This window comes from Nanorana parkeri, unplaced genomic scaffold (assembly GCF_000935625.1).
Source record: "Nanorana parkeri isolate BGI_ZX_2015 unplaced genomic scaffold, ASM93562v1 scaffold2298, whole genome shotgun sequence".
In the NCBI taxonomy this organism is placed as follows: domain Eukaryota; kingdom Metazoa; phylum Chordata; class Amphibia; order Anura; family Dicroglossidae; genus Nanorana; species Nanorana parkeri.
The window spans coordinates 65077-91083 of record NW_017308566.1 but is presented as its reverse complement, the minus strand read 5'-3'; the positions used below and the strand labels follow the sequence as shown (position 1 = coordinate 91083).

The following is a 26007-nucleotide window of genomic DNA, read 5'->3' as shown; positions in this document are numbered from 1 at the left end:
AAAAACAGTTTCCCCTATATTAAATGATAAAACATTTATTATTACCCAATTTTTTGGTAAAATATAAAAGACGGGGTCACGTCGGGTAAAAAGACACCAAAAATGTCAAGCCTTAAAATTGCGTGCGCGCGCAAAACCGCAAAAAACGATAATACCCAAAATTGGCCATAGGCGACGCTTTAAAAGCTGTTACCGCTCATCAGTTTAGTGTTATCAGTGATTGATGGCCCTAAAATGATTGCTCTCACTGCGACGTTCGCGGCGTTATGTAACATGTGTAGCGCAATTGTCGTTTTTGCGCGCTGGGGCACCGGGCGCGTATTTACGTTTATAGGTGCGTAAACGTGGAGGGGGGGGAGTTAAACATTTTGGGTTTTTTTTTTCACTTTCGCTATTATATAGGGGGATAACAATCCCCCTATATAATAGCAAAGGCACACTGACAGGTCCTCTTTATCTCTCTAGGACCCCTAATGTCACCTGTGGACCCCAAAAGAAGCTGATGAAGCAGAGATCTGCTTCATCAGCTTCTTTTCTCTGGCTATAGCAGCCAGATGACTGACAGGTGAATGCGGAAGTAATGTAATACACATCACTTCTGCATTCACAGCCCGGAAGGAGATCAGCAAGGAGCTGATCTCCCGTCCTCTTCCTCCTGACGCCATCCGAGCCGATCCCGGGCCGCAGATGGGGCAGCGGATCCCGGGATTCAAGGTGAGGGGTTCGGGGGGGGGACAAAAAAACGGCGGCGGGGGGGGCCTTTTTTCACATATAGACGATCGGCGGGCTATGGAGCCGCCGATCGTCTATATGTGAAACACCCGGTAACGGGTGTTTGTATTGGTCGGGTCTTTTCTGCCCGTGCGTGCCCGCTAGGGGGCGCACACGAGCAGAAAAAAATGCCATCTGGAGACTGCAACCCGCCAATGCTGCAGTGCCGTCCGTCCGTTTTTTTACAACGGGCGGACGGCAAGTGGTTAAATAATACACCTAGAGCAGTGGTTCTCAACCTTTCTACGGCCGGGACCCCTTGGTAACATTTTCCAAGTTGTGTTAAGCACCAACGGTAAAATTTAGGGATGTCTGCTGCAGCGACATCTGGCAGTGTGGCGGGAGAACTGACACTGCTGCGCTAGGAGAGGGCTGAGGAGGACCCTCACCTAGCACAGCAGAAATCACACAGCGACCCACAGGTTGAGAACCACTACTATAGGCAAAGACAGGACCGGGCTCTGCAGCTGGAACTAGAAGAATTGGATTTAAAGTGTGTGGCTATATAACGTATGAGGTACAAACTCCGCAGTACTGTCACTGACAGAGCAGCCCATAGAGTTCAGTGTAAACCGTGAGAGTTAGCCCTGATAAGATATACTTGCTTCCCCTTCTCCAGTCTGTACTCCTCCCTCCACACTCTACTATGCTGGAGGACCTTGCGGTGTGTCACAGTCATATGACCAGCTCCTGGGGTGGGCGGGGCCGGCAGTGCTATGTGTACGCCGTCAGAATAAAAAAAAAAACACCATAGGAATGCATAGCTGATTCCTATCGGCTATTTCACTTTGCAATAGCTAGTTTGCTATTGGCGATTGCAAAGTGCAATAGCAAATAGGAGTCTAGCTATGCATTCCTATGGTGGTTTTTTTTTGGTTCTGACTGACGGCGGCCTGTGGCCCCGATGTCAGAAAAACAAACAAACAGCAGAGTAAACCTTTCCGGGAGAAAGTGTTTGTCTCCCGGGCGGCCGGGAGCCGCTAGGCGACTACTGGCAAATCGTCATTCGACCCCCGACAGGGTCGCGACCCACAGGTTGAGAACCGCTGACCTAGAGTATGCATATTAGCAGTTTTGATGCCTCAGCGATGAGTTCATATATCAAATTGGCTATACATAGAGCATTATCTACTGCTAGGCGACTGGTGGCAAGGAAGTGGATATTGTAACAACTATGCAATGCAAGCCTAGGATCTCAACTGCGGAGTGTGTACCTCACGGTCTGTTCAGTAAGTGGTCTCGGCTTTTTACTCTCTCATCAGATTTAGAGAAGTGTGTGAGACCTGTCACATCATTCAGAACCGTGGTATCAAAAGTTGTAGTTACTAGAGGTGACAGGGTTAACTGTGTGCGAGACACCCGGTGGTGAAGTATGGTACTGATCACTATTGCTTAATCCACTATTCCCCACTAGGATAATTGAATCAATTCACAGATGATATATGAAACAAGTACTAGTGCAATTTGTATATAAGGTTTTGCCTCAGAGAGTCCAGTTCTAACATTGAACAACACTACTTGGTGATAGTAAATGATCTACAGTCAATATTCACACAGTTGCCTATATATGATTTGACTAATCCAGTTTAAGCAATTGCACACGTTATGGGTCATGGGAGAGTAGTCCCAGATACTTGCGGTTGTGAAGCTTGCTGCTGCTGACACTCCTAGTGGGTCTTTGGCTGAGTGATGCTTGGCTCCCGGGTGTCAGTCCCCCTGTGTTTGGTGGTAGAGCATTCGAGGCTCCTTCAATGTGGTGTAATAGGGGTCCGTCTAATCGGTCTGCGGTTGCAGAGTGTGAATCTTCGGCGTTCACTGTTGCAAACAGTAGGACGCCGAAGATTCGTGTGGCCGCGTCTTAAGAGGGCTCCTGCGCTTGCGCCAGGAGCCACGAGCCGACATGCGTGTGCGCCGAGAGAGGCAGCCCTGGTCCCGTATCGTGATTCCGGGACGGGAGACGGTGAGTCTCTTACAGATATCTTCCTCCCCTCCATCACTATGAGAATGGATGTCTGAGTTAGATCAGACAGTAATGTTTTAACATACTACTTATCAATATAGAGGGATAGGGGAGGATACGTTTTCTTTCGCCAACCTTTCAGACCTCATGGACCACTAAATTCATAATTTTAAATCCCGCGGACCACTAATATGAATTTTGAGTCTGTTACAGTGCTGTGCAGGAATTTTGGTCCACTCATCTTTGCAGAATTGTGGTAATTTCAGTCACATTGGAAGGTTTTCGAGCATGAACCGCCTTTATGAGGTCATGCCACAGCATCTCAATAGGATTCAGGTCAGGACTTTGACTAGGCCACTCGAAAGTCTTCATTTTGTTTTTCTTCAGCCATTCAGAGGTGGACTTCCTGGTGTGTTTTGGATCATTGTCCTGCTGCAGAACCCAAGTTCGCTTCAGCTTGAGGTCATGAACAGATGGCCGCACATTATCCTTCAGGATTTTTTGGTAGACAGCAGAATTCATGGTTCCATTTATCACAGCAAGTCTTCCAGATCCTAAAGCAGCAAAACAGCCCCAGACCATCACACTACCACCATACTTTACTGTTGGAATGATGTTCTTTTTCTGAAATGCGGTGTTACTCTTACGCCACATGTAATGGGACACACACCTTCCAAAAAGTTCAACTTTTGTCTCGTCAGTCCACAGAGTATTTTCCCAAAAGTCTTGGGGGTCATCAAGATGTTTTCTGGCATAATAGAGACAAGCTTTTATGCTGTTTTTGCTCATCAGCGGTTTTCGTCTTGGAACTCTGCCATGCAGGCCATTTTTGCCCAGTCTCTTTCTTATGGTGGAGTCATGAACACTGACCTGAACTGAGGCAAGTGAGGCCTGCAGTTCTTTGGATGTTGTTGTGAGGTCTTTTGTGACCTCTTGGATTAGACATCGCTGCGCCCTTGGGGTAATTTTGGTTGGCCGCCCACTCCTGGGAAGGTTCACCACTGTTCCATGTTTTCGCCATTTGTGGATAATGGCTCTCACTGTGGTTCGCTGGAGTCCCAAAGCTTTGTTTCAAAATATTTATTGAGTTTCAATAGTAAAAACAAAGGAACACAAATGGTTCACATACAGTAATACAATTGCAAATTGCAGAGTATCAATGCATACAGTATACATCAGTCTTAAGGCACAAATGCAGTGATAGACATTATAAAACGGCATCTAGTGTAGAACCAGAGGAGAATAGAAAGGAAAGAAAGAAAGTCTGATAGAGGGTCCATCGGGTAGGGTAGCACCTTTAACAACCTGTAGGCATTACAAAGGGTCTGTGAGTAGTGGTTTCGGTTTAAGGCCGCTCAAGCCAACCACATGGTCACACGGGGACCTGTCATAGAAGGGTGAGATTATTCATGTCCATGTTGGGATGAGAAAACAGAATCCATGGTTCCTAGATGATTAGAAATTTAGTATTAGTGTCGGCTAAGACACAGGACTATTTTTCATTTAGCATTATGTTATCTAACCGTTGTGTAAATTCTCTATAGGGGATAGCTTGTTTCTTCCAATTGCCTGCTATGGTCAGTTTGGCTGCTAGGAAAATTTGGTGTGCTAAAGAGCGGTGCGAGACGTGTAAGCCCGGTATAGTGTCATGTAACAAGGCCTGCGTGGGGTCTTTAGTAACGTGTTTGTGAAATAAACTTGATAATAAGCTTATTATCATTATGTAGTGCACCTGTTACTGGTGTCAGTCCAAAAGCGTGAGGCAAATGGGCATGTCCACCATGTGTGTAACATATCACACCCCCGAAAACATCTGTTGGACAAGGATGGATATATTTTGGCTAATCGGGTGGGGACCATATACCATCTGTAGAGAACTTTATAAGCTACTTCCCTGTTCGTTATGTTAAGTGAACTCTTGGAGATGTTTTCCCATACCCGTTCCCAATCCTCAATTGACCAGGACAAATTGAGGTCCTTTGACCATTTAGCAGGGTAAGCATGCCTGTCTAGATGTGTTAAGGAGTTGAGTTGGGAATATAGAGTAGACACCAAGTGTGGTCCGTCCGGTGACCTGAGGCATATACGTTCAAAACATGTAAGTGGAGGGTTCTGGGCCTCTACCCTCACCTTCATTGAGGATGCCCAGTGCTGTAGTTGTATGAAGCGAAATAGTTCTGTGTTAGGGACCCCTTTATGTTCTCTAAGGTACTGTCAGGGTACTAGGGGGCTTACCTCTCCTCGGGGTGGCCATGTGCGGCGGGGGGCACGGGTTCCCCTTCCTGGCAGGACCCCTGGTACCAGGATTGTGGGTACGCATTTGCGACAAGTGCGCGGAAACCCGCCCCAGATATTTGACCTTTGCTGTGGGGTTAGTATAGAGAGCTTGTAACCACGTTAGAAAGGTAAATAGTCCCAAGAGATTGAGTCGAATGCCCGCTGTATATCGAGGGACAATAGGATGCCAGGAATTTTCCTGGACCTAAGTACATGTATCAGATGAATAATTTTCCTGATGTTATCACCCGCTTGCCTCGCTGGAATGAACCCCACCTGGTCCCTGTGGATTATCTGCGGTAAGAAAGCATTAATTCGAACAGTTAGGATTTTCGTGAGTATTGAGACATCCACGTTTAAGAGTGATATGGGACGATAATTGTTAGGGTCTAAATGGTCTTTATCCGGTTTAGGGATCATGGAAATGTACGCTAGTAAGGTGGACGGATGCACCGATCCTCCTGCGCGGAGTGTATTATACATGGCAGTTAGGCTAGGGGCCAAAATGGGTGCCAATTTTTTATAATAGAGGGCGGAAAAGCCATCAGGGCCAGGGGCTTTGGATGATTTAAGGGATTTAATGGAGGCCATCACCTCCTCTTCCGAGATAGGTGAATGCAGCCGGTCAAGAGCTTTGCGTGGCACCGCAGGGAATGAAAGATCTTTGAATAATGCGTCCGCTTTTGACCTACAAAAGGAGCCCGAAGACGAGTATAGTTTAGCCAGGTCGTTACTGAATTGGGCAAGGATTTTATCTGGGTTGGCTGTTATAGTCCCTTGGGTGGTGCGTAACCTAATTGGTGCGTGCCCTTGAGGAAGCGAGTTCAACTTACGAGCCAGTGGTGCACCGGGTTTGTTAGACCGAGAGTAAATTTTATGTTTAGACCAGCGAAGGAGTCCAATAAGAGGTTCAGCTCAGTTTTAACCGAGGCCACACGGGCTAGGAGTTGTTTATTAAAGTTGGCCTTCAGCTGGCCGTCAAGTTCCTCGAGGGCAGCATAAAGCCCTCATAGTGGCTTTATGGGCCTCCCAGAGGACGACCGGGGACCCCACAGAGTCCGTATTCAGGGTGAAATATTGGCGGGCATGCGACTCAACCTGCTGCAGGATGTCCGCTGAGGTCAACAAGCTCTCATTTAAACACCACAGGTACCGCATGGGGGTTCCAGCTACCAAACTGAAGCGTACAGCATTTGCTGCATGGTCTGACCAAGGGACACTCTTAATGCGTGCAGTAAGGAATGTAGACAGCGTATGTTGCAGGGTAAATACGTGGTCAATTCTACAAAAGGATTGATGGGGGTTAGAGAAAAAAGTGTAATTCTTAGCAGTAGGGTTCAGTTCCCTCCACACGTCCACCAAGCGTTATTCACCTAGTAGAGTGAGCAGGGAAGAGTTCTCCAATGCAGCAGGCTCGGCCTGACCAACCTGGGTGCCAGATTTGTGTCTCCAGCCAGGAGCAGAGTCCCTCTAGAATGGTGTGAGATGACCTTAAACAGATGGGACAAAAATCTCAGTTGGTGCATATTAGGGCAATAGTAAGACACTATAGTTAGTTCCACATCATAGAGGGAGAGGGTCCCTATGAGGATTACATAACGTCCAGTAGGGTCTGAAATTTGCCTATCACAGACAAAGGGCATATTCTTTCTTATTGCAATAAGCACTCCTCTCTTTTTCTCCTTAAAATTAGCACTATAGAAAGAGGTGAAGTGTCTATGCAAAAATTTAGGGCAGGAGGAGGTGGAAAACCTGGTTTCCTGTAGGCAGACAATGTCAGCGTGACACGATGAATAGTAAGAAAATGCCTTATTTCGCTTGTGAGGTGAGTTCAGACCTTGGACGTTATGGGAAAATACAGTAAAATTAACAGCCATGACTCATAACTATAGATAGGCAATACACTGTACCAGCAAGGTTTGTACCCCTACGGAGGGTGGGACTCACGGTAGACCTGGTATGTAGAGGCGGATTTCGTTTCTGGAGTTCCGATGGACCAAGAGGGAAGAAAAGAAAGTTAAAACAACAGGAGATAACAAAATCCCAATACAGGGAAAGGCAAACATAGCATGATAATAACATGCTAGTGGTTAAGCTGTCCCGAAGGACAAGCGTCGTGAGCGGGGGAGTGGATAAACACATCCTTCCACTCACAGGTCTCACGGGGGGGGGAGTGCTAGTCACCCAGTCCCTCCTGAGAGCAACATAATTCAATAACTCGTATGTGACACGCTATGTCCAATCAAAATATTGCTTTTAAGCAAATTTCTTTTCAATTGCGGGCTGGTACGGATAACTCCGGTAGGCAGAAAACGTTCAAGCCAACAGTGATGCACAGTCCCAAATAACAGGGCAGCTGTGAGAACAGTGTGAACACAAAACACCCAGCGGTGTGTAGGGGGCAGAAGGCCCTATGTGGAGGGTGGTGAATGCCGACCAGTGGCAAACCAGGAATGTCGTCATTCAGGTAGGGTCAGGGGGAGCTGACGACCCTTTTGGGCGTTGATAGTGATTCGGCTGGGATCTTTGTTTTCTTTCCCACAGAGGGCTCGGGGGCATGCGGCGTGGGTTAGTCGTGGGTTGCGCTGACGTCTTCTCTGGCGAGTTGATGAGCCCAATATCTCGGAGAGCCTGTCGTAGTTCTGCGGGAGTTGTAATCGCATAAGATTTGCCTTTATAAGCGAACAAAAGCTTAAAGGGGAATCCCCACCTATAAGCAATGTTGCGGCTTCTCAACGTGTCCAAAAATGGCTTCAGAGCACTGCGACATTGTATAGTAGTGGGGGAGAGGTCAGCAAATATCTGGAACGTGTGCCCTTGAAAGGTGAGTTCCTTCCGGCCCCTAGCCGCTTGTAACACTGCTTCCTTAGTGCGGTAAAACGTGAATTTAGCGATTATGTCCCTTGGCGGTCCATCTGGTCGTTTTGGGGCTAGTGCTCTATGTATACGGTCGAACTCCAGCCTGTCTACTGGCATCAAGGGTATGAGCTCTTGCAGGAGGGCCGTGATTGTAGATTGCAGGTCCTCTACGGATTCAGGTGGGCCTCGAAAAGCGGAGGTTCCCGCGCCTTGCCCTGTTCTCCATATCTTCCACTTTGTCCATAATGGCAATGAGGTCAGTATTGACAGTGTCCAGATCATGCTCATAAGATTCCATCACCTTTATAACGTCATCCACCTTTTTTTCCAACTGGTCAGTACGGGCACCCAGATCCATAAGCTCCCTGGTTATGGTCTCATTCAGCTTGTCAGAGACCGCTGTTAGCTCAGAGTGCAGCATGGCACGAAATTTCTCTAACAGTGCTGCATCTCTGGAGTCCACCTGATCATCACCCTGGGTTATAGGGAGGCTGTCCATTGATGAGGAATCGTGCGCGTCAGATAGTAGGGGCGACGAGGCAGCCTGCTTCGGTGCTGCTCGTGCGGCCGCCATCTTGGGAGTACCTCGTTTCTGGGGCTGTGCCTTCCGTACGTCCTTCTGCCGTCTGCTCTGCCGCATATCGCCGCCACCGGAGATGTAGGAGATCGGGGAGTAATGCCCAATGTCCCGGTGTCACTCAAGGTGAGATTAATAGCTTATTGTAGCTCTCGGGGGACCGGGTGTTGCGGAGCCCTGTCAAACCGCGGCCATCTTACTCAGCGGCTCGCCACGCCCCCCGGAGTCCCAAAGCTTTAGAAATGGCTTTTTAACCTTTTCCAGACTGATAAATCTTAATTACTTTCATTCTCATTTCTTCCTGGATTTCTTTGGATCTCGGCATGATGTGTAGCTTTTGAGGATCTGTTGGTCTACTTCACTTTGTCAGTCAAGTCTTATTTAAGTGATTTCTTGATTGCGAACAGGTGTGGCAGTAATCAGAGAAATTTCCGTGTCTACTCCTTTTCAACTTGATGAAACTGTTTGCTTTTGGTGATATATTACAATGTGTGAGATGTCCGTGCTCCTTATTTGTAATGTATTCACCCGACGTACATAAACTTTTCACTCTCATTGAAAGAAGAGAATGTCCGTTCTGTATGTTCACGGGGGAGGAGAGGAGAAAAGCTTTAAATCTTGCCTTCACACATAATGGACCTTCTCATCTTTCATTGAGAGTGAAAACTTCTGTGTACGTCTGGTGCGGGCATTATTAAACACATAAGGAGCACGGACAGCTGACACTTTGAGATATGACACTTGTAACAATAGCCAGCCTGCTATTGGATATTTTAAATTGTAATAGCCAATAGCAGGCTGGCTATTGTACCCGCCCATTGCCTGCTGTCAATCAGCAAAGGAGGGACCTGAAGACAAAGTTCTCTATCCTCTCTGCTGATTCACTGAATCAGTCCGTCCCGGCCCAGTAATAATATTAATTGTTTCACCCCTATTGAATCTGCCGGCGGCACCCGGGGCACATGCCCCCCCTAGCTTCAACACTGCCCCAAACCACCCCCGTGCCTTCCCTTCCCCCACACTGAGCCACTATTACCTGGCTTCTCCTCACTTTTTCTATGTCCTGCAGCCTGCTCAGTCCGAGTACTGATGAGATGCCCCGCCTCCTGCAGAGCCCGCACTGTAATGAGAGCTGCGCATTCCTTGCGACAGCCGCTGCTTGAGTCAGTGAGAGGCAGCCCGGAGCCTCCATGCCGTTTCAATGATGGCCCATCCTGCACGGCATCAGAGGAGCCTGGAGACCACCAAAATGTTCTTGTGGACCACCAGTTGGCAACCGCTGGTCTAGATGGATACAATACCGTACACAACAAAGGAATGTGTGTATTATTCTATAATATTGTTAGTTAGACATATGAGGGAAGTTTATGAGAGCATAAGCAGTAATTGGAGTACTTTAGCTGTGCTCTATAGGTATATATGTTTTTAGGTGATTAGATAACAATCTAATTTTTTTTTAAATTGTATATATGGTGGTAGATGTATTTGTTTTTGTGTTTACTGTATATGTCAGCCTGTATGTATTTGTGTATTGTTTGAATTGTTATGTATTTTTCCTTTTTTATGTTCTTTTTGTGGGATGTTTGTTGGAGGAAAATATATAAAAATAAAAAGTATCTAATTAAAAAAAAAAAGAAAACCGTGCAGACCCATGAAACTGCGACAAACTTTTGTACCCCAAATTTTCCATAGATAATGCTTTTAAACCCTTTACAGGTCATCATCCATATATAATGGCTCTAGAATTATTGCTCTCATTGCGGGTACAGCGTCTGCAGCGATATGCAACATGTGTAGCCTAATTATAATTTTCACACTTAGGCAAACCTGACATACTAGTGCATATGTGTGTGGGTTTTTTTTTTTTTTTTAACTTGTTGCTATTACACAGGGGGCTGATAAACCCGTAATGTGATATTTCGACTCCACTGAAGCTGATCAAGCACAAAAATTAAGTAACATGTCCAAATAAATTCAAGCCAGGAAAAATGTATAGTAAATTAAAGTGTATGTACGGAGACTATGTATATAACGGAGACTATGCTTTTTAGTTTTAATTAGAGAAAGGAATACATACGGCTCATGTTAGTTTATTTGCTGCAGGTGTCTTATCGGGGAACTTTCCTTACTCTTTCACTTTGCCTTTGAAACACAACAGGAAGTAAATGAATATATTTTTAAAGTGAGACAGCCATCATCAGAACAAGTGTCCCTATTAAAAGGTTTCACCGCAGTTCCTTTTCTGGAGGCAAAACAATTTTGGATTTCCCATCACTTTCTATCTCAATGACAATGTTTAAAAGCACAAAGAGAGTAATTCTACCCAGTAGAAACAGAAACAGCAATTAAAACCTGATAGAGGTTCTAATCCTTAACTACTCTATCCATGAACAGCAAAAAAAATTGTATTTCTTGTACATTGGGATAATTCCTGTATTCATAAACAGTGAGGTTATACTAACACCTTTAGGAGCTTAGGACACTTTCAAAAAAAAGTTGTAAGTCAGCCCCCATACATCTCACCTCTACTCTGCATGTCTCAGATTTTTGCTAGTCTCCTAAGGGGCCTTTTCTTCAGCTCTGGCTAAAAAGTATATATTTTTGCTAGCTTTCCTTGCTTTGTGGAAAGCAAGCATTCCTCGTGATATTACTACTTGAGCTGGCTTTTCCATAGCGGTTATCTGGATCAGTGTTTCCACAGCATTAGCTTTGGAGGCTGTACCCAGATACCGCAGGACTGGTAAACCGATGTCTGTAATCCAGAACCTGGGACCCATATTGTTATAGGGTTGTCATTATCAGAGTCTACCTCAGTCCTGCAAGGTGCGACCAAGCTCCCCTATTTTCACGGGAATCTCCACGTCCACTTTGGGCTTCCTAGCAGTTAATTAGAGGGGCCTAAAGGGGCACTCTGCCTGCAGAGGCTCTAAACGTGAACTGGTGCCAACCCCTGCAGAGTCTGGTTCTGACCCCCCTAAGTCCTTAAATCAAACTTTTCCATATTGAAAGGGAATGTAATAGATGACAGCTCCAACTGTAGATGCACCAGTGATTCAGTTTAACAGAAATACCACTAAATGGGTTGAAGATGTACTCACTTTTGGGATTTCATTGACAGAGTTGCTCCTCAAATCCCAGTTTTAATTGACTGTTGTGGTCCTGTGTCCTATGTTGGCAGTCATTTTAATCTGTCAAACTGTGTCAGAATGGGTAGATTGACTTTAAAGGATCCTTCCACTGCTAGGGTAGGTCCTTGTTTAATTGATTGATTAGATTGCTGTCAACAGGTGTCAAAAGTGACATAAGCTTAATTTATTTAATTCCTTTTATCTGCAGTCTATTGTAACCAAGTCATAAATCCATGTAAACAAATACGCATTAGTGCCTAAGGAATCATGATTCTCTTGCTCTGTATTGGTATACATTTTTGTTCTTTATTATTTTTTGTGCCAGTGATAATAAAACCAGCCCCCACAGTGTTTATTACTGTGATTGGTTAACAGTGACCACATGACAGAGAGCCACTCTGATTAGTACTTTAGATTTTGCTGTGATTGTGCGCGGTCTAACATGGCAAACAAGAGCGTTTTAAAATATCAATTTAGGGGGGCTTGGCTGCCGCACAAACAATATGGCAGCATAATCAAAGTGCTCCGCTCCACAGCTCCTGAAACAAGATCTTATGAAATTCTATAAATTTTAGCTGACATGGACTTGGTCTTGTAACAAACTTCCCCTTTTTGGTCCTAAATCTTTTTAAGAATATCTAAGATTAAAGGGGTGGTGATTCGACCTGACCCTGCCTTAGCTTTATGGAATTTGGGAATAGATAATGTTCCTCATCCCTTTCGCATAATAGTTGCACATGTGTTTCTAATAGCTCAAATGATGGTGGCGAGAAACTGGAAATTCTGTGACTCCACTGATATATACCAAGTTCTACAAATGGTACATCTACATTATAATTATTAAAGAATTATAGCTTTTCGAAATTCTAACTTACTCAAATTAGATATACACTGGAAACCTTGGATAGTGTGGTATACGTCTTCTACATTGGGTTGAATTGTTTGATTATATAGTATTTTCTTTTTTGTTTGTCTACACTGGAAATTGTGTATGTTATATTTCTTTGACTATTTGCAGAAAATGCATGTTATATTTTCTGAATTTGTAACTTACACTCTTTTACTGTTTGTTAAAATAATTTCCATTTCTTAAATTTTTTTTTAATAAAAATTTGAAAAAATAAATAAATATCCATTTAGAAAAGGAACTACCCCAATCAACCATTTAATCTTGATGGGACGTCATGGAGTTAATTGTGTAAAAGGTGTGCTCATTTGCTTTTTCAGACTATAATGTATGTAGAATACATCATCTTAAATTAGGAGGAAAAAAGCACTAAACATGAAATTTTGTTTTTAAAAACCCTCTACTCACTCTAATAAAACTGTACCTTTTAATTCTTCTTGCATACCTAAATTCTTCATTAAAGTTTGTGGACCTAAATTTTTTTTACAAAAAGCACACACAAAATATTTACCAGATCCCGAATATGCATCACCATAATGAACAACTGGTCATTTTTATAAGCAATGGATAACTTGACCTCTCCTCCAACAGTCCCCACTGGTACAGACCAGGTTGCATCTAAAAACACAAACCGATTTATTAAAGAACAAAACAAAACAAAAAAAAACAAACAAAGAACACCTAGCAAAAATCTTTACTGACGTGTGTGGGCCTTGTTGAGGGGTTGTGGGAACCTCCCCAGGGATTTTGTTTGTTAAAATGTAAACTTGTACTTTAAAGCGTAGCTAAAGATTAAGAAAAAAAAAGCTAAAGGAGCTAGATGTTTTGGGCAGGAGAGACATGAAAAGTCTCTGTTGCAGAACATTTTTTCCCTGCATCCTAGCTATGTTTTCTTTTTGGTATACATCTCAACACAAATAGAGCCAGGTGCTGGGTTTAATGTATTTCCATCACACAAAGTTTAATTAATTTGGACGGCGGCCTTCAGACGGCGGTCTATGCAGCACTGGTCATGGTCCTGTGTCACCCAGTAGAGCGCAAACCAGAACCAACACACAGCAGAGCGTAGACCAGAACCAACGCTCAGCATAGCGCAGGCCAGAACCAACGCATGGCATAGTGCGTCTGCACTATGCCATGCGTTGGTTCTGGCCTGCGCTATGCTGAACCAACCCACAACAGACCCTGGCCGTAAACTAGTACCCTGGCCGTAAACTAGTGTATATAATGTATACTGATCAGCTTACCATTCGATAAAGAAAAGGCAGTATCCAGAGTGTTCCATTCCCCCAGAAAGTGTGCAGCAGCCCTGGAGAATGTTGCCATGGAAACCAGGAAGCTTGTAAAAGCCCTGCAAGTCCTCTCCACATGCTCAGATGGTGAGGGGTGGGCGGGAACCTGGCTGTATAGCAAGCCGGATCTGACTGGATGTTGCTGTGAGAGCTGCTGGCTACCCCAGGGCATACAGCAAATATGCACCAGAGGTGTTATGCTAATTGAAATGTGTCAGGGTTCAGGTCAGAAAGCTCAAAAGCATACCAAGGAGACCACATTTTCTGGAATTATGCATAAGTATCCGTGAGTATGCTAGATAGTTGTTTGTTAATGAATAATCCCTGCATGCTCTGTTTACATTCCCCGAAGGGTATGGACTGTTTCTTCCAGGAGTGGGCGATGGTTTGTTTAGCAGCTAGTAGGATGAAATCCACCAATCTTTGTTGAGAATGTTGGATTTGCGCATTTTTAGGATGTAATATTGCATGCCATGGATCCTTTTGAATCGTAATATGAAACTGGGGTCAATGTATTTCCTGTGTGCATGCACAGGAGTTACATTATCCATGACCAATGGCCAAAGGGACTGTCAGAACTATTGGGCAGAAAGGAATCAATTTCAAAGGCCTATACATATTATTTTACTGATTTGTATATGGGCATCAGGGTAGCCATTTTGTCTGCGTGATAGACATTCCAGTCTGTTCAAGAGACTGGAATGTCTAAAAAAAAAAATTATCTTCTCTCAATGAATAGAAGAGGGGCTTATTTAAAAGTTGACTGATGTAACATTACTATTCATTGCCGTGATATTAGCAATAATGTTATTATATTATTATATTATCTGCGGCATCTATATGCCTATTTTATTGACTAATTTCAAGTAAATATTTTTACATGTACTTTTATAGTATCCAAACTATATTCATTATATATTGTTTGAGTGTACCCATTGAAATATATTTGTGTGTATTATTAAGATGGGGGTTTTATATTTTTAATTACATGGAATTAAGGTGGTATACACCACTGTATTTTTTTTATATGTGTGAAAAGCCAATGTGTCTTGAAGTAATTACCTCACCTTAAAAGTATTTGGAGAAAGAATGTTAAGTGCCCTGGCTTAGATTTTTTTAAGGTTGTAAATCGACGAAGAGACGGTCAGTCGGACAAGAAGTTGTCACGTAATGACACTCCCAACGATATTTATGGGTTTGTCCAAAGTTTAGGTCAGAGGTTATCTTTCAACTAGATCTTTAGAAAATAGTAAAATTAAATAAAATGATCCAAACTTTTACATAGAACAATAGTGCCCCCCTTGTGGTGATTGTGAGGGAGAGGTATATGGTAAATTGATATATCTGACGTCATTAGTCACGTCAATAAGCATGAGGAAGACCAAACCAATCCCACATTCCATGGTGGGATAAAGGTTGTAGCAGGAGCCAGCAGGGGAAGATCCAACAAAGAAAAGGCAGTAAGGAAATACATTCTAAGGGTATAGGTCGGAAGCTGAGGACGGCTGTCCAAGGAAACTAAACTAAAGAGAATCTGACCATCCCTTGTTTCTGAACTGTGACTGCTGACTTCTTTCAGACAACCAACAAGTATACATTTCTATATTTCTGTCGGCAATTGATTAGCCGCATATATATAATCAGATAGACCATTTAGTTCTTGTAGGATCTAGATTGATTTGAGATAATTTTTAACTGCAGTACAAATTATGTCTTTCAATCTTGGGAGATAAATATATACATTTGTTATATACATTTGTATAATCTCCAGGAAACTGATTTCAGTTTCTAGTCAATGGCCTAGTCTGATATATATCTAATTAAATTGGTGGAAATTTGTCTTTACTTTGAATATAGTCTTGGCGTATAGCCAACCCAATGCATGATGGGACAAATTTTGCCTATGCGTTGTTAAAAGTTTGTGACACGCTTTTAATTTACAAAATGAAGATATTTAAATCTCATTCTGTGCTTCCAAACGTGAAGTTTGAAAGAGAAGAGGGCATCATCAGTAAATGCCATGTTGGGGAATGATGTATAGTAGTGTTGGACCTAAACAATTTTAATTTTAGGAATTCATTTGTTATACAGTTACAACTTAAAGTTATATCAAGTTATTTTTTTCCAATTGAAAGGGACATAGTTAAAGAGTCAATGCTGTTAAATCACTAATTATATAACTATAAACTCTACCCGAAGGTCTTGATTGTGTAGTATTGCTAACGTTCTTCTCATCACGAGCAAAGGGATGGAAGAATGTATATACCAGATCACACTGTAAAGAGAAGAAAACATTTAAGTGAAGTATAGTCAATAAAAAAATATCTTGTGTTAATTATGTCTCAACTGAGCCAATGGAACCATTTACGTTATTGGATACATATAAAACAAATGTGCTTGACACTCTAAATTATGACAGCTGGTTTGTATATTTATTAAGGATGTTCAGATACCAGTATCTGTATCAGTGCAGATACTTGGCATTTTCATGCATTTTCAGGGCCCAGCAGTTGCGCTGGGCCCTGGTGCTTCACCACTGTCCTGAAATCATTAGTCTGTATTGTTTTAGAAAAACTGTCACATGACACTAAAGAAAAAGGTATCAGTAATTGGTATCTGTGAGTACTTGGACAAGTATCGGTACTGGGTCTGGAACAAATGGCATCAGTGCATTTATATATATATAGATATAGATATATATATCTATATCTATATCTATATATATACACAGGTGAAACTTTAATAATTAGAATATCGTGCACAAGTTCATTTATTTCACTAAAGCAACTTAATTATCTCATATATTAGTTTCACCTTTTAAGTTGCATTAGTGAAATAAAGTAACTTTTGCACAATATTCTAATTATTCAAGTTTCACCTGTATATATATATATAATCATATTGACACAGTGTGGAAAATAATTATTTGATCCCCTGCAGAGTAGTAAGTTTGCCCACTTACAAAGCAATGAAAGGTCTCTAATTTTTATGATAGGTGTATTTTCAAACAAAAACCCAGAAACATGATACAAATGTTATAAATTGAGTTGCAGTTCAGTGAGTAAAATCAGTATTTGATCCCCAAGCAAAACATGACTTAGTACTTTGTGGAGAAACTCTTGTTGGCACGCACAGAGGTAAGACGTTTCTTGTGGTTGGTTACCAGGTTTGCACACATCTCAGGAGGGATTTTGGTCCACTCTTCTTTACAGATCTTCTCTAAATCCTTAAGGTTTCTTGGTTGTCACTTGGCAACTTGAAAAGGGTTATTCACAAAAGGGTGAAGTGTTTGGAGAAGGCAGGAGAAGTGAACAATCTAGGACATCAGAGCTGAACTAGAAATGAGCTGAATTGGAGAATTTCTCCAAATCAGTTATTTTGGCGTAGATTGTTCACTTCTCCTGCCTTCTCCAAACTCTTCACCCTTTTGTGAATAGCCCTGGAAGTTTCAGCTCCCTTCATACATTTTCTATAGGGTTAAGGTCTGGAGACTGGCTAGGCCACTCCATGACCTTAATGTGCTTCTTGTTGAGCCACTGCTTTGTTGCCTTGGCGGTATGTTTTGGGCCATTCTCATGCTGAAAGACCCATCTTCAGTGTTCTGGCTGAGGGAAAGAGGTTCTCATCCAAGATTTTACAATACATGGCCCCGTCCATTGGCCCCTCAATGCGGCAAAGTACCTTCAGCAGGGACACAGCCCCAAAGCATAGTGGGGGGAATTTATCAAAACTGGACTAGACAGAATCTAGGGCAGTTGCCCATGGCAACCAATCAGCATCTCTTCAGAAAATTAGACAGGGAAGCTGATTGGTTGCAGTGCAAATCTGCCCCAGATTTTGTCTGCTCCAGTTTTGATAAATTCCCCTAAATTAATAAATTCCCCAAAGAGCTCAATTTTGGTCTCATCTGACCACAGCACTTTCTCCCAATCCTTCTCTGAATCATTTAGATGTAGATGTGCCTGTTATGGAAATTCGCTTGGTTCAACGCACAATGTCAAACACAAAGAATTTCCCCCGTGCTTAAAAGCACAGTTGTATTACCCTCTTTTGTGCGAGGACTGGCAGTACCTCTTTTAAGTCATGTAGAGTTAGGATCTTGCTTGCTTCAAGATCCATGCTAAGAGAGCCCGAGCACAGGCATTTGTTTATTGTTTTATAGCTCCCAACAGGAAGTGATGTCTCAAACAGCGAGACAGGAAGGGGGGCAGACAGGAAGTGGGGCAGACAGGAAGTGAACAGGAAACCACCCCACCATCACTTCAACATAGCCAGCTAACAAAACACATTAATACAATAATCTATTACCACCGGAGTGAACTTTATCCAGCATTGCTCAGTGAGCAATGCCCAATAACGTTACAATGATTCTCATGCGTGCTTATTTACAGGCACAACGTCATATTATCTCCAGCGGTTGATCAGGCGCACTAGAGACAACAAACACATGTTCCTTTCATATAGTGCATTCCAAACAAATGTATCCACGCAAGCCAATAAATCCATGCATTGCACGGGGGGCCCCAGCCGTGCGTCCATACATTCGCCAAGAAGACACTGCTCCACCGCGCATAAGATATCTACTCCAATGGTTTACTCTTAGTGGGGATTTAAACCGGGTCACGCTCCAATTGAGCGTGACGCAGCAAACCCTGACACGGAGAGACATAATGACAAAATATTACAATACACTAAAAACACATCCTAGTAAAATTTCCACAACATGCCTTCTTGAGGAGGGGGACCTTGCGGGCGCTGCAGGATCTCAATACATGGCGATATATTGTGTTACCAATGTTTGTTGACTGTGGTCCCAACTGCCTTGAGATCATTCACAAGCTCCTCCTGTGTGGTTCTGGGCTGATCCCTCACTTTTATCATGATCATCCTTACCCAATGAGGCAAAATCTTGCATGGAGCTCCAGAACAAGGGCGATTGATGGTTATTTTGTATTCCTTCCATTTGCAAATAATCGCTCCAACAGTTGTTTCCTTCTCACCATGCTTCTTGCTGATAGCCTTATAGCCCATTTCAGCCTTATGCAGGTCTACAATCTTGTCCCTAACGTTCTTCGACAGCTCTTTGGTCTTGCTCATAGTGGTGGGGTTTGAATGGAAGAAAAAGATTCCGTGGACAGGTGTCTTTTATATACATAATGAGTTGTTGTTAGGAGCACCTACCTAAATTGACAGGACTAATCTGTGTACCACATAGTTAGTCTGTGGGAGCCAGAATTATTGTTGGTTGGTGGGGGATCAAATACTTATTTTACCCACTGAACTGCAACTCAATTGATAACATTTGTATCATGTTTCTGGATTTTTGGTTGATATTCTGTTTCTATCATTTAAAATACAGCTATGATAAAAATTTCAGACCTTTCATGTCTTCGTAAGCGGGGAAACTTACAAAATCTGCAGATGATCAAATATTTATTTTCCTCACGATATATATATATATATTTATATATACATATATATATATATATATATATATATATAAAAACACACACAACAAATCATACATTGAAACAGGGATGCAAAATCCCAGCAACCCTGTGGCGTGGATCTGCTTTCTAAAACACTAAGGGGTTATTCATATAGCAGCAGTAAGAAATTACAGCCTTCATATTCACAAATATGTGAATTGATAAATCGTGTGCACTGCGCTACTGCTCATAAACGTGCATTAACTTCCAAGCTAGGGGGTTCACGTTGCAGAACCCTGGTGCCCATTGCCTTCGTGTTGGGACATCCGCTGGCTTATGGAATTTACTGTCGCATCCTGCTGGGTAGATGCTCTGCCTGTTGCCTGACCATGGTGGCGGGGGACTCGACCGGTCACCGGACCTTGGCAGTGGGGCGTATGGCAAACTTGGACTTGTGTGGCATATGGGTGTCTAGCTGCAAGGTAACCTGGCTTCACAAAGCAGACCTTTGTTGTATAAATCCTGCACTGTTAATTGTTTCTTCTTTTAATTTGTTGTATCAAGTAAAACTGAGTTATCTTTACAGACCGTGGCTGCCCTGGGCAGATGATTGTGTGGCTTTGTGACTGCATTCTGGTGATCAGTTCAGAGCATTCTGTATGATAGTGAGCATTATAATCACTGTATGTGGTCAAGTTTGTGTTTCCCCTAAGACCGTGTGAACTGTATGAATTTAAGAAATTGTCCCTCCCTTGTATTCTACACTAGTGGGAGCAGGTTTGTTAACTCTAGATATAGCTCTCACCATTCCAGTGGCACTGTAAGTCCCAGCAATGTCACAGGTGTCACCCTTTACCTCCTAGGCGTTGAGCCTAAAGATCTCCCACAAGCACCCATTTACACATAAAAACACTTTAGAAAGATATGATTATGGACAGGGCCGCCATCAAGGGGGTACCACTGATACTCCTGTAAGTGGCCCGGGCCGTGTCAGGGGCCGGTGAACCTTACAGTAGTATCGGCCGACGGCACTACAGTTAGTGGAGGCGGCCGGGCCCCTGCATCACCGGAGGAAACCGGGGCCCGCACACTTCAGATCCTCACCTGAAGTGTGCTGTGCGGGCAACCGTTGTCCCCGGGGGTCTCCACTGCATATTAGGTTTTTAAAGATGGCCGCTGCAAGTAGCGTGGTCCTGATTCTTTTCCCCATAGTTCTCCTTAGGGTAACGGGAGGACACAAACTAGCGTCCTCCCGTCACCCTAGGCTCAATATACCGCGAGCTGTAGCTCGTGTTCGCTCACCTCCCGATCTACTAAGCCGACGTGTGACAGTCTCATTGTCACAGGTCGGCTAGAACTATGAGGTGAGTGAAAAGCACTCACCTCATAGTTCTCCTTTAAAGATTTTTGGGGGCTTTTTTACTTTTTTATATGTGACTCATTTTTTTTAAAACTTTTTTTTTACACTTATTGTTATTGCTATCACATAGGGGATAACAATCCCCCTATATAATAGCAAAGGCACACTGACAGGTCCTCTATATGGAGACATTAGGGGTCTCTGAGACCCCTAATGTCACCTGGGGACCCCCAAAGAAGCTGATGAAGCAGAGATCTGCTTCATCAGCTTCTTTTCTCTGGCTATAGCAGCCAGATGACTGACAGGTGAATGCGGAAGTGATATAATACACATCATTGCCGCATTCACACTACGGAGGGAGATCAGCAAGGAGGAAGATGCTGATCTCCCTCCCATCTTGCTCCTGACACCCTTCCGAGCTGGTCGCGGGCCGCAGATGGGATAGCAGATCCCGGGATTGAAGGTGAAGGAGGGGATGCAACGGCGGCATTCTAGGAGGGGGCACGCAGCCACAAGATACAAGCGATTGGCGGCTATAGAGCCGCCGATCGTTTGTATGTCAATCAGCCGGTAACGGCTCCTCAGAACGGACATATTTTTTCTGCCCATGCGCGCACTATGGGGGGCGCGCGTGCAGAAAAAAAGCCGACTAATTACGGCAACCCGCCAATGTGAGTTTGCTGTCCGTCCATTTTTTCACAACGGGCGGATCACAAGCAGTTAAGGTCCCCCGCTCCCCACGTCCACGCACATACAAACATACAACACAAGCATGTTATATATCGTCGCGAGCGTCAGAGTGAGAGCAATAATTCTAGGCCCATCAATCACTAATAGCCCTAAACTGATGAGTCATAAAAGCATTTAAAGCGTCGCCTATGGGAAATTTTGGATATTGTAGTTTTTTGCGGTTTCACAGATTTACGCAATTTTAAGGCTTGACATGTTTGGTATCTATGTGCCTGGCGTGACCCCAAATTTTATATTTTACCAAAAAATGTGCCATTATATTCTGTTTCTGTGCACTACATTTAATTTTAGTGTATTTTATCCTAAATTTTGATAAACATCTGTGCAAATACCGTGCTACATAAAAACTTGCAGCTAGTATGTTTTATTCTACAGGGCCTCTGCTTTCAAAAAATATACATTGTCTGGGGGGTGTGAAGCTGTTTTTCTAACCAAAAATTTAGATTTTATCATGTGTGTACAAATTGCGCGTGATTTGTGTGTTTTAATGAGTGTATAAATGTTTGGCAGTGTCAATGATACTGAACATTTTTTAAACCCGAGGGCCCAAGCTGCAACACAATACTAAAGTTTTTTTCAATGTTGGCACTTTGAGATAAATAAATTGATTTTGCGTCGCAGTTTGGACACTCGGGTTAAAAAACATTCGCCATCACTATCCTAGTCTGACTGCGGCGCAGGCGAGAGCCCAGAGGTAGCGGGGGAAGGGCTGTATATACAGGGAGGGCAGACCTACTGCCCCTGTGGCTGCACGAGGGACCCACTGAGATCCGGTCCGGGGCCCCCCACATCTGCCCCTGATGAGAGATTTTTAGTTTTTAAAGTTTATTGGCACTGGTAAGGAAATGTATCATGTATAGGGGCAGATTGTGTTCATGTAAATATCTGATTGGTTGTTGGGGCGACTGTTTACTTTTCTTATATTTTTTTTTAGATTTTACAGCCTGTGTAATGTTATGTTTTGTGCATATGTGTTGTATACTAGTCAGATTATATGGTTTGCTGTGGTTTGTAGTAGACATGTGCGGGGCAAACAAATTTGGTTCAGACGAAACAAATGAAAATTGAATTTTTTATTATTTGTTTCGTCAATGGAAACTAATTTTAATGCTATTTTGGATTTAGAGGAAATGAGCCTCCGAATCCGAAACTGCACAAAGAAATTGCAGATCGAGCAGTGGCCATATCGGACGCTAGCGTGTTCTGCGCATGCCACCATTTTGGAGTATATCTTGGTATACACCAAGATGGCGGAACCGGAACATGTGGGCGCCGCCATCTTGGTGTATACTGGAGTGCAGCGCATCACTAAGTCCAGAGTCCAATTCATATACTGTTCTGCATTGCTGTATAAATGTATTGCTGGGATTTGTAGCCCCACTACAAGCGGTGCCATTCTGCATTAGAGCTTAAGCTCCTCTGTACAGAAACGGTGATGTGACTGTGGGGGAGGGGACATTAGAGTGTAAGCTCCTCTGTACAGAGACTGTGATGTGACTGGCTCAGTGTTCTCTGTACAGCACTGCGGTATATGCCAGAGCTATATAAATGTATAATAAATCCACGATAGAATATCCACGTGGTAATAATATGTGCTCATTAGTATTGGGTACCAACAGAGTGCACTTATAAATTAACCATAAAGGCCTCAAAGTTTAAAGAGTTTGTTTTGTATAAGTAATATTTAATTGATAACTATTTCTGATGTTTCTAATAGACATGTACACCAGCGTTTTGTTTTGATTCGGATTTTGCCTTATTTCGTTTTTCGGGATTTGGGTCTGAAACTGGGTTTGTTTCGGGATTCGGACGAAATTCGTTAGCAGTACGAATAGTGGTTTCGTTTTCGTTTCTATTGTTGCAGCAAAGTGACATTTTAAAAAAAATACATTTTATGTCACTTTGCTGCAACGAAAATTCCTCCAAAAGTATCAATGAAAAGTATTATGACACCTCGTGTCAGGGTGCATCAGTCAACAGCCATAGTACAGCTATTGCCCGGACCGCTGCACGCTACGCGTGCACGTTCGCACGCAAAAACGTGCACACGCATTTCCTTGGCGCCAGGCGGGCTATTTAAAGATGGCTCCTGCATCTGCACTTTGCTGAGAGATCTTCAGCTGTAACCGGCATCTTATGCTCCTGATACCTGTTTGACCCAGCTTGATTCTTGACCCAGCTTGATTCTTGACCCTGCCTGCTTGCTGCCTGCCTTGTGACCTCGGCTCGCCCCTGACCATTCTCCTGCCTTCTGATCTGGTACCATTCTGCTCGCAATTGTATGACCCGGCCTGTTCCTGACTCTGCTTCTGCCGCCTTCTTTTGTACCACGCTGACCGCACGTTACCGAATTGGCTTGTCCCTGACTATGCCTCGGACTCTCACACAAGTGTCGTCTGGTCTGCTATCAACCACCAGCTGCCTCTGACGTCCTGTTGTCTGCATCAGCACATCATACCAACCACAGGCACTCGTGCCCCTCCCTGTCTATATAACTACTGTACCATCTCCAGTGGGGCACAGATGAGAGCAGCAAGGGAAAGCCTTCCTCGTCACTTCAGGCTCAAACTAAGGTACGTGACACCTCGGCTCACAGGCCCGAATGCTATGTTGTATTTGGCAGCTGAGAATGTCAAATGGGCGGAGTGAGCCGTGGCTGCCCCCTTAAAGGGGTGCCCCAATGCAAATAAGCTCCCATGCCCGCAGACCCCCACAACCACCAGATTAGGGTTGTGGGGTAGAGGCCCTTGTCCCCATCGGCATGCGGACACCCCCATTCTTGCCCTGCTGGGCCTGGTAGGAATGTTAGGGTGGGGCCACGTTTGTTCCCCCATTTTTGGGGGCTGAGGTTCCCCCTTAAAATTCCTACCAGACCTAAAGGGCCTGGTGTGGATTTTGGGGGGAATCCCATGCACTTTTTTTTTAACTTGGGGGGGTCCCTCCTAACATTCCTACCAGACTTGAAGGGTCTGGTATCAATTGGGGGTAACCTCGTGCTTTTTTTCCCCTCTTCTGCAGACTGTAAAAAAAAATTAAAACATTCTCAAATGTCACTTTGCTGCAACGAAAGAACGAACCGAAAATGAAACTAACATTCGTACAGACTACCACTAATGAATTTTGGAATCGGAAATTCAGATTCGTTTGCATTCGTTATATCTGTAATTTGGAGTTCGGATACATCCGAATCTCCGAAATTTCGTCCGAATTTCGATTCGGAACTAAAAGAATCGCACATGTCTAGTTTCTAATCACTGACTAATTTCTAGGAGGGGAACATGGTGATGTCCCAGCGAGACCACTATGTATTTGTTTTCTTTGGATTGTACTAAAATTGTATTCATGTTCTTGTCTGATTATTTTCTATTATTTTGTAGGACTAAAGAAGATGATTACAACAATTATATATTATTTCTAGTTTTTAGGGAAGTGGGAAATTCTAAGACAATTAGTGGAAAGTCCATTAAGTATGCTGAATTGAAAAAAAGAGGTCCTCGAGACACCATGGTTCCCCGATGAGATGGCAATCACAAAATGCATAGCACATAAAAAAAATTAGGGAGGCAGTTGCAAAACTAGCCGCACATGGTATTGAATCCACAGAGATCTTTTTGGTGGCCTCTTCACCAGGAAATACAGATCAAGTAGATTTAAGTGTTTTTAAGTAATTGCAATTGCAGAGTGGAGAAATCAGAGATGATGGACTTTGGGCCCATGAAGATGGTCAGTTTTGTATACCTCACACGCTGTATTTATATCTAGCTGAGGCATCACACGACCAACTTCATCTGTCCAAAGCAGCAATAGTCTCTACAGACACCTTTCACTACATAGTCCCATGGTTTATTACTTTTGCTCAACTATTTCGCCAAGGATGTGAAGCATGTCAGGTACACAATCCAGAAAAGCTTGTGAAAATGTCAACCAAACATCTATTGAAAGTCCTGTATCCTTTTCAAAGATTGCAAATTGAATGCTTGGGTATACGCTCTTACCCCTTGTGTTGAAATGTGCCCTTCCCCTTCAGTTGTGAGCAACTGTTTGGTAGGCCCCTGATGACGGGTCTGTTCTTTCCATAGGAGAAGAATTAAATAGACTTCTCACTAAGTTGCATGCCCAAGTTTTCTCGATTTGATATTTAAAATATTAGATCTCAAATCTGATGTTGAATCACACTCCTTGCAGTCTGGTAACTGAATGGTGATAAAAAAAGGTTTCAAAAGATAGAACCAAGATTTGATGGTCCCTTTCATGTGTTACTAACCATGCCTACCTTAGTAAAATTAAAAAGAGAAAATGCCTTGAGCACGTTTCACACAGTAAAAAAGGTTTAACTATCAAGTATATTTTTTCCTACCTCCATGTCTAGCAGGGACAAGCGGTCAGGGGAGGCAGGTGAGGCAGAGCCTCACCTAGAATTATGGAGGAAAAAGCTCTCAGCTTCAAGTCTGAAACTGACAGCTTTTTCTCCATTCAGATCGGCATCTAACAGGTTACAGAGCAGGGAAATCCTTCCCGCTGTGTAACCTGTCATGGATGCAGCGCTACCTGTTAATTACATGCATGCGGGTTTTGACAGGTAGTTAGTGAGGAACAGCTCCTCCCTTCCTCCTTTACACTAGCTTGGGAACGGGTTGGGGCGGGGCTTCGTCCGACAGGGTGAGGCTTCAGCCAGCAGGGGGGGGGGGGGGGGGGGT

General features: G+C 43.5%; 1 protein-coding gene across 1 annotated transcript in view; it reads right to left on the bottom strand.

The window, feature by feature from the left end:
- The window catches only part of LOC108801307 (phosphatidylinositol 4-phosphate 3-kinase C2 domain-containing subunit beta-like), a 136712-nt gene that overhangs the window by 71567 nt on the left and 39138 nt on the right, over positions 1-26007 (bottom strand). The window contains exons 4-5 of the mRNA XM_018573243.1: positions 15965-16046; positions 12991-13097 (exon numbers count right to left, since the gene is read on the bottom strand). Of these exons, the coding sequence (XP_018428745.1) occupies positions 12991-13097; positions 15965-16046 (189 nt within the window). The remainder of the gene's footprint in view (positions 1-12990; positions 13098-15964; positions 16047-26007) is intronic.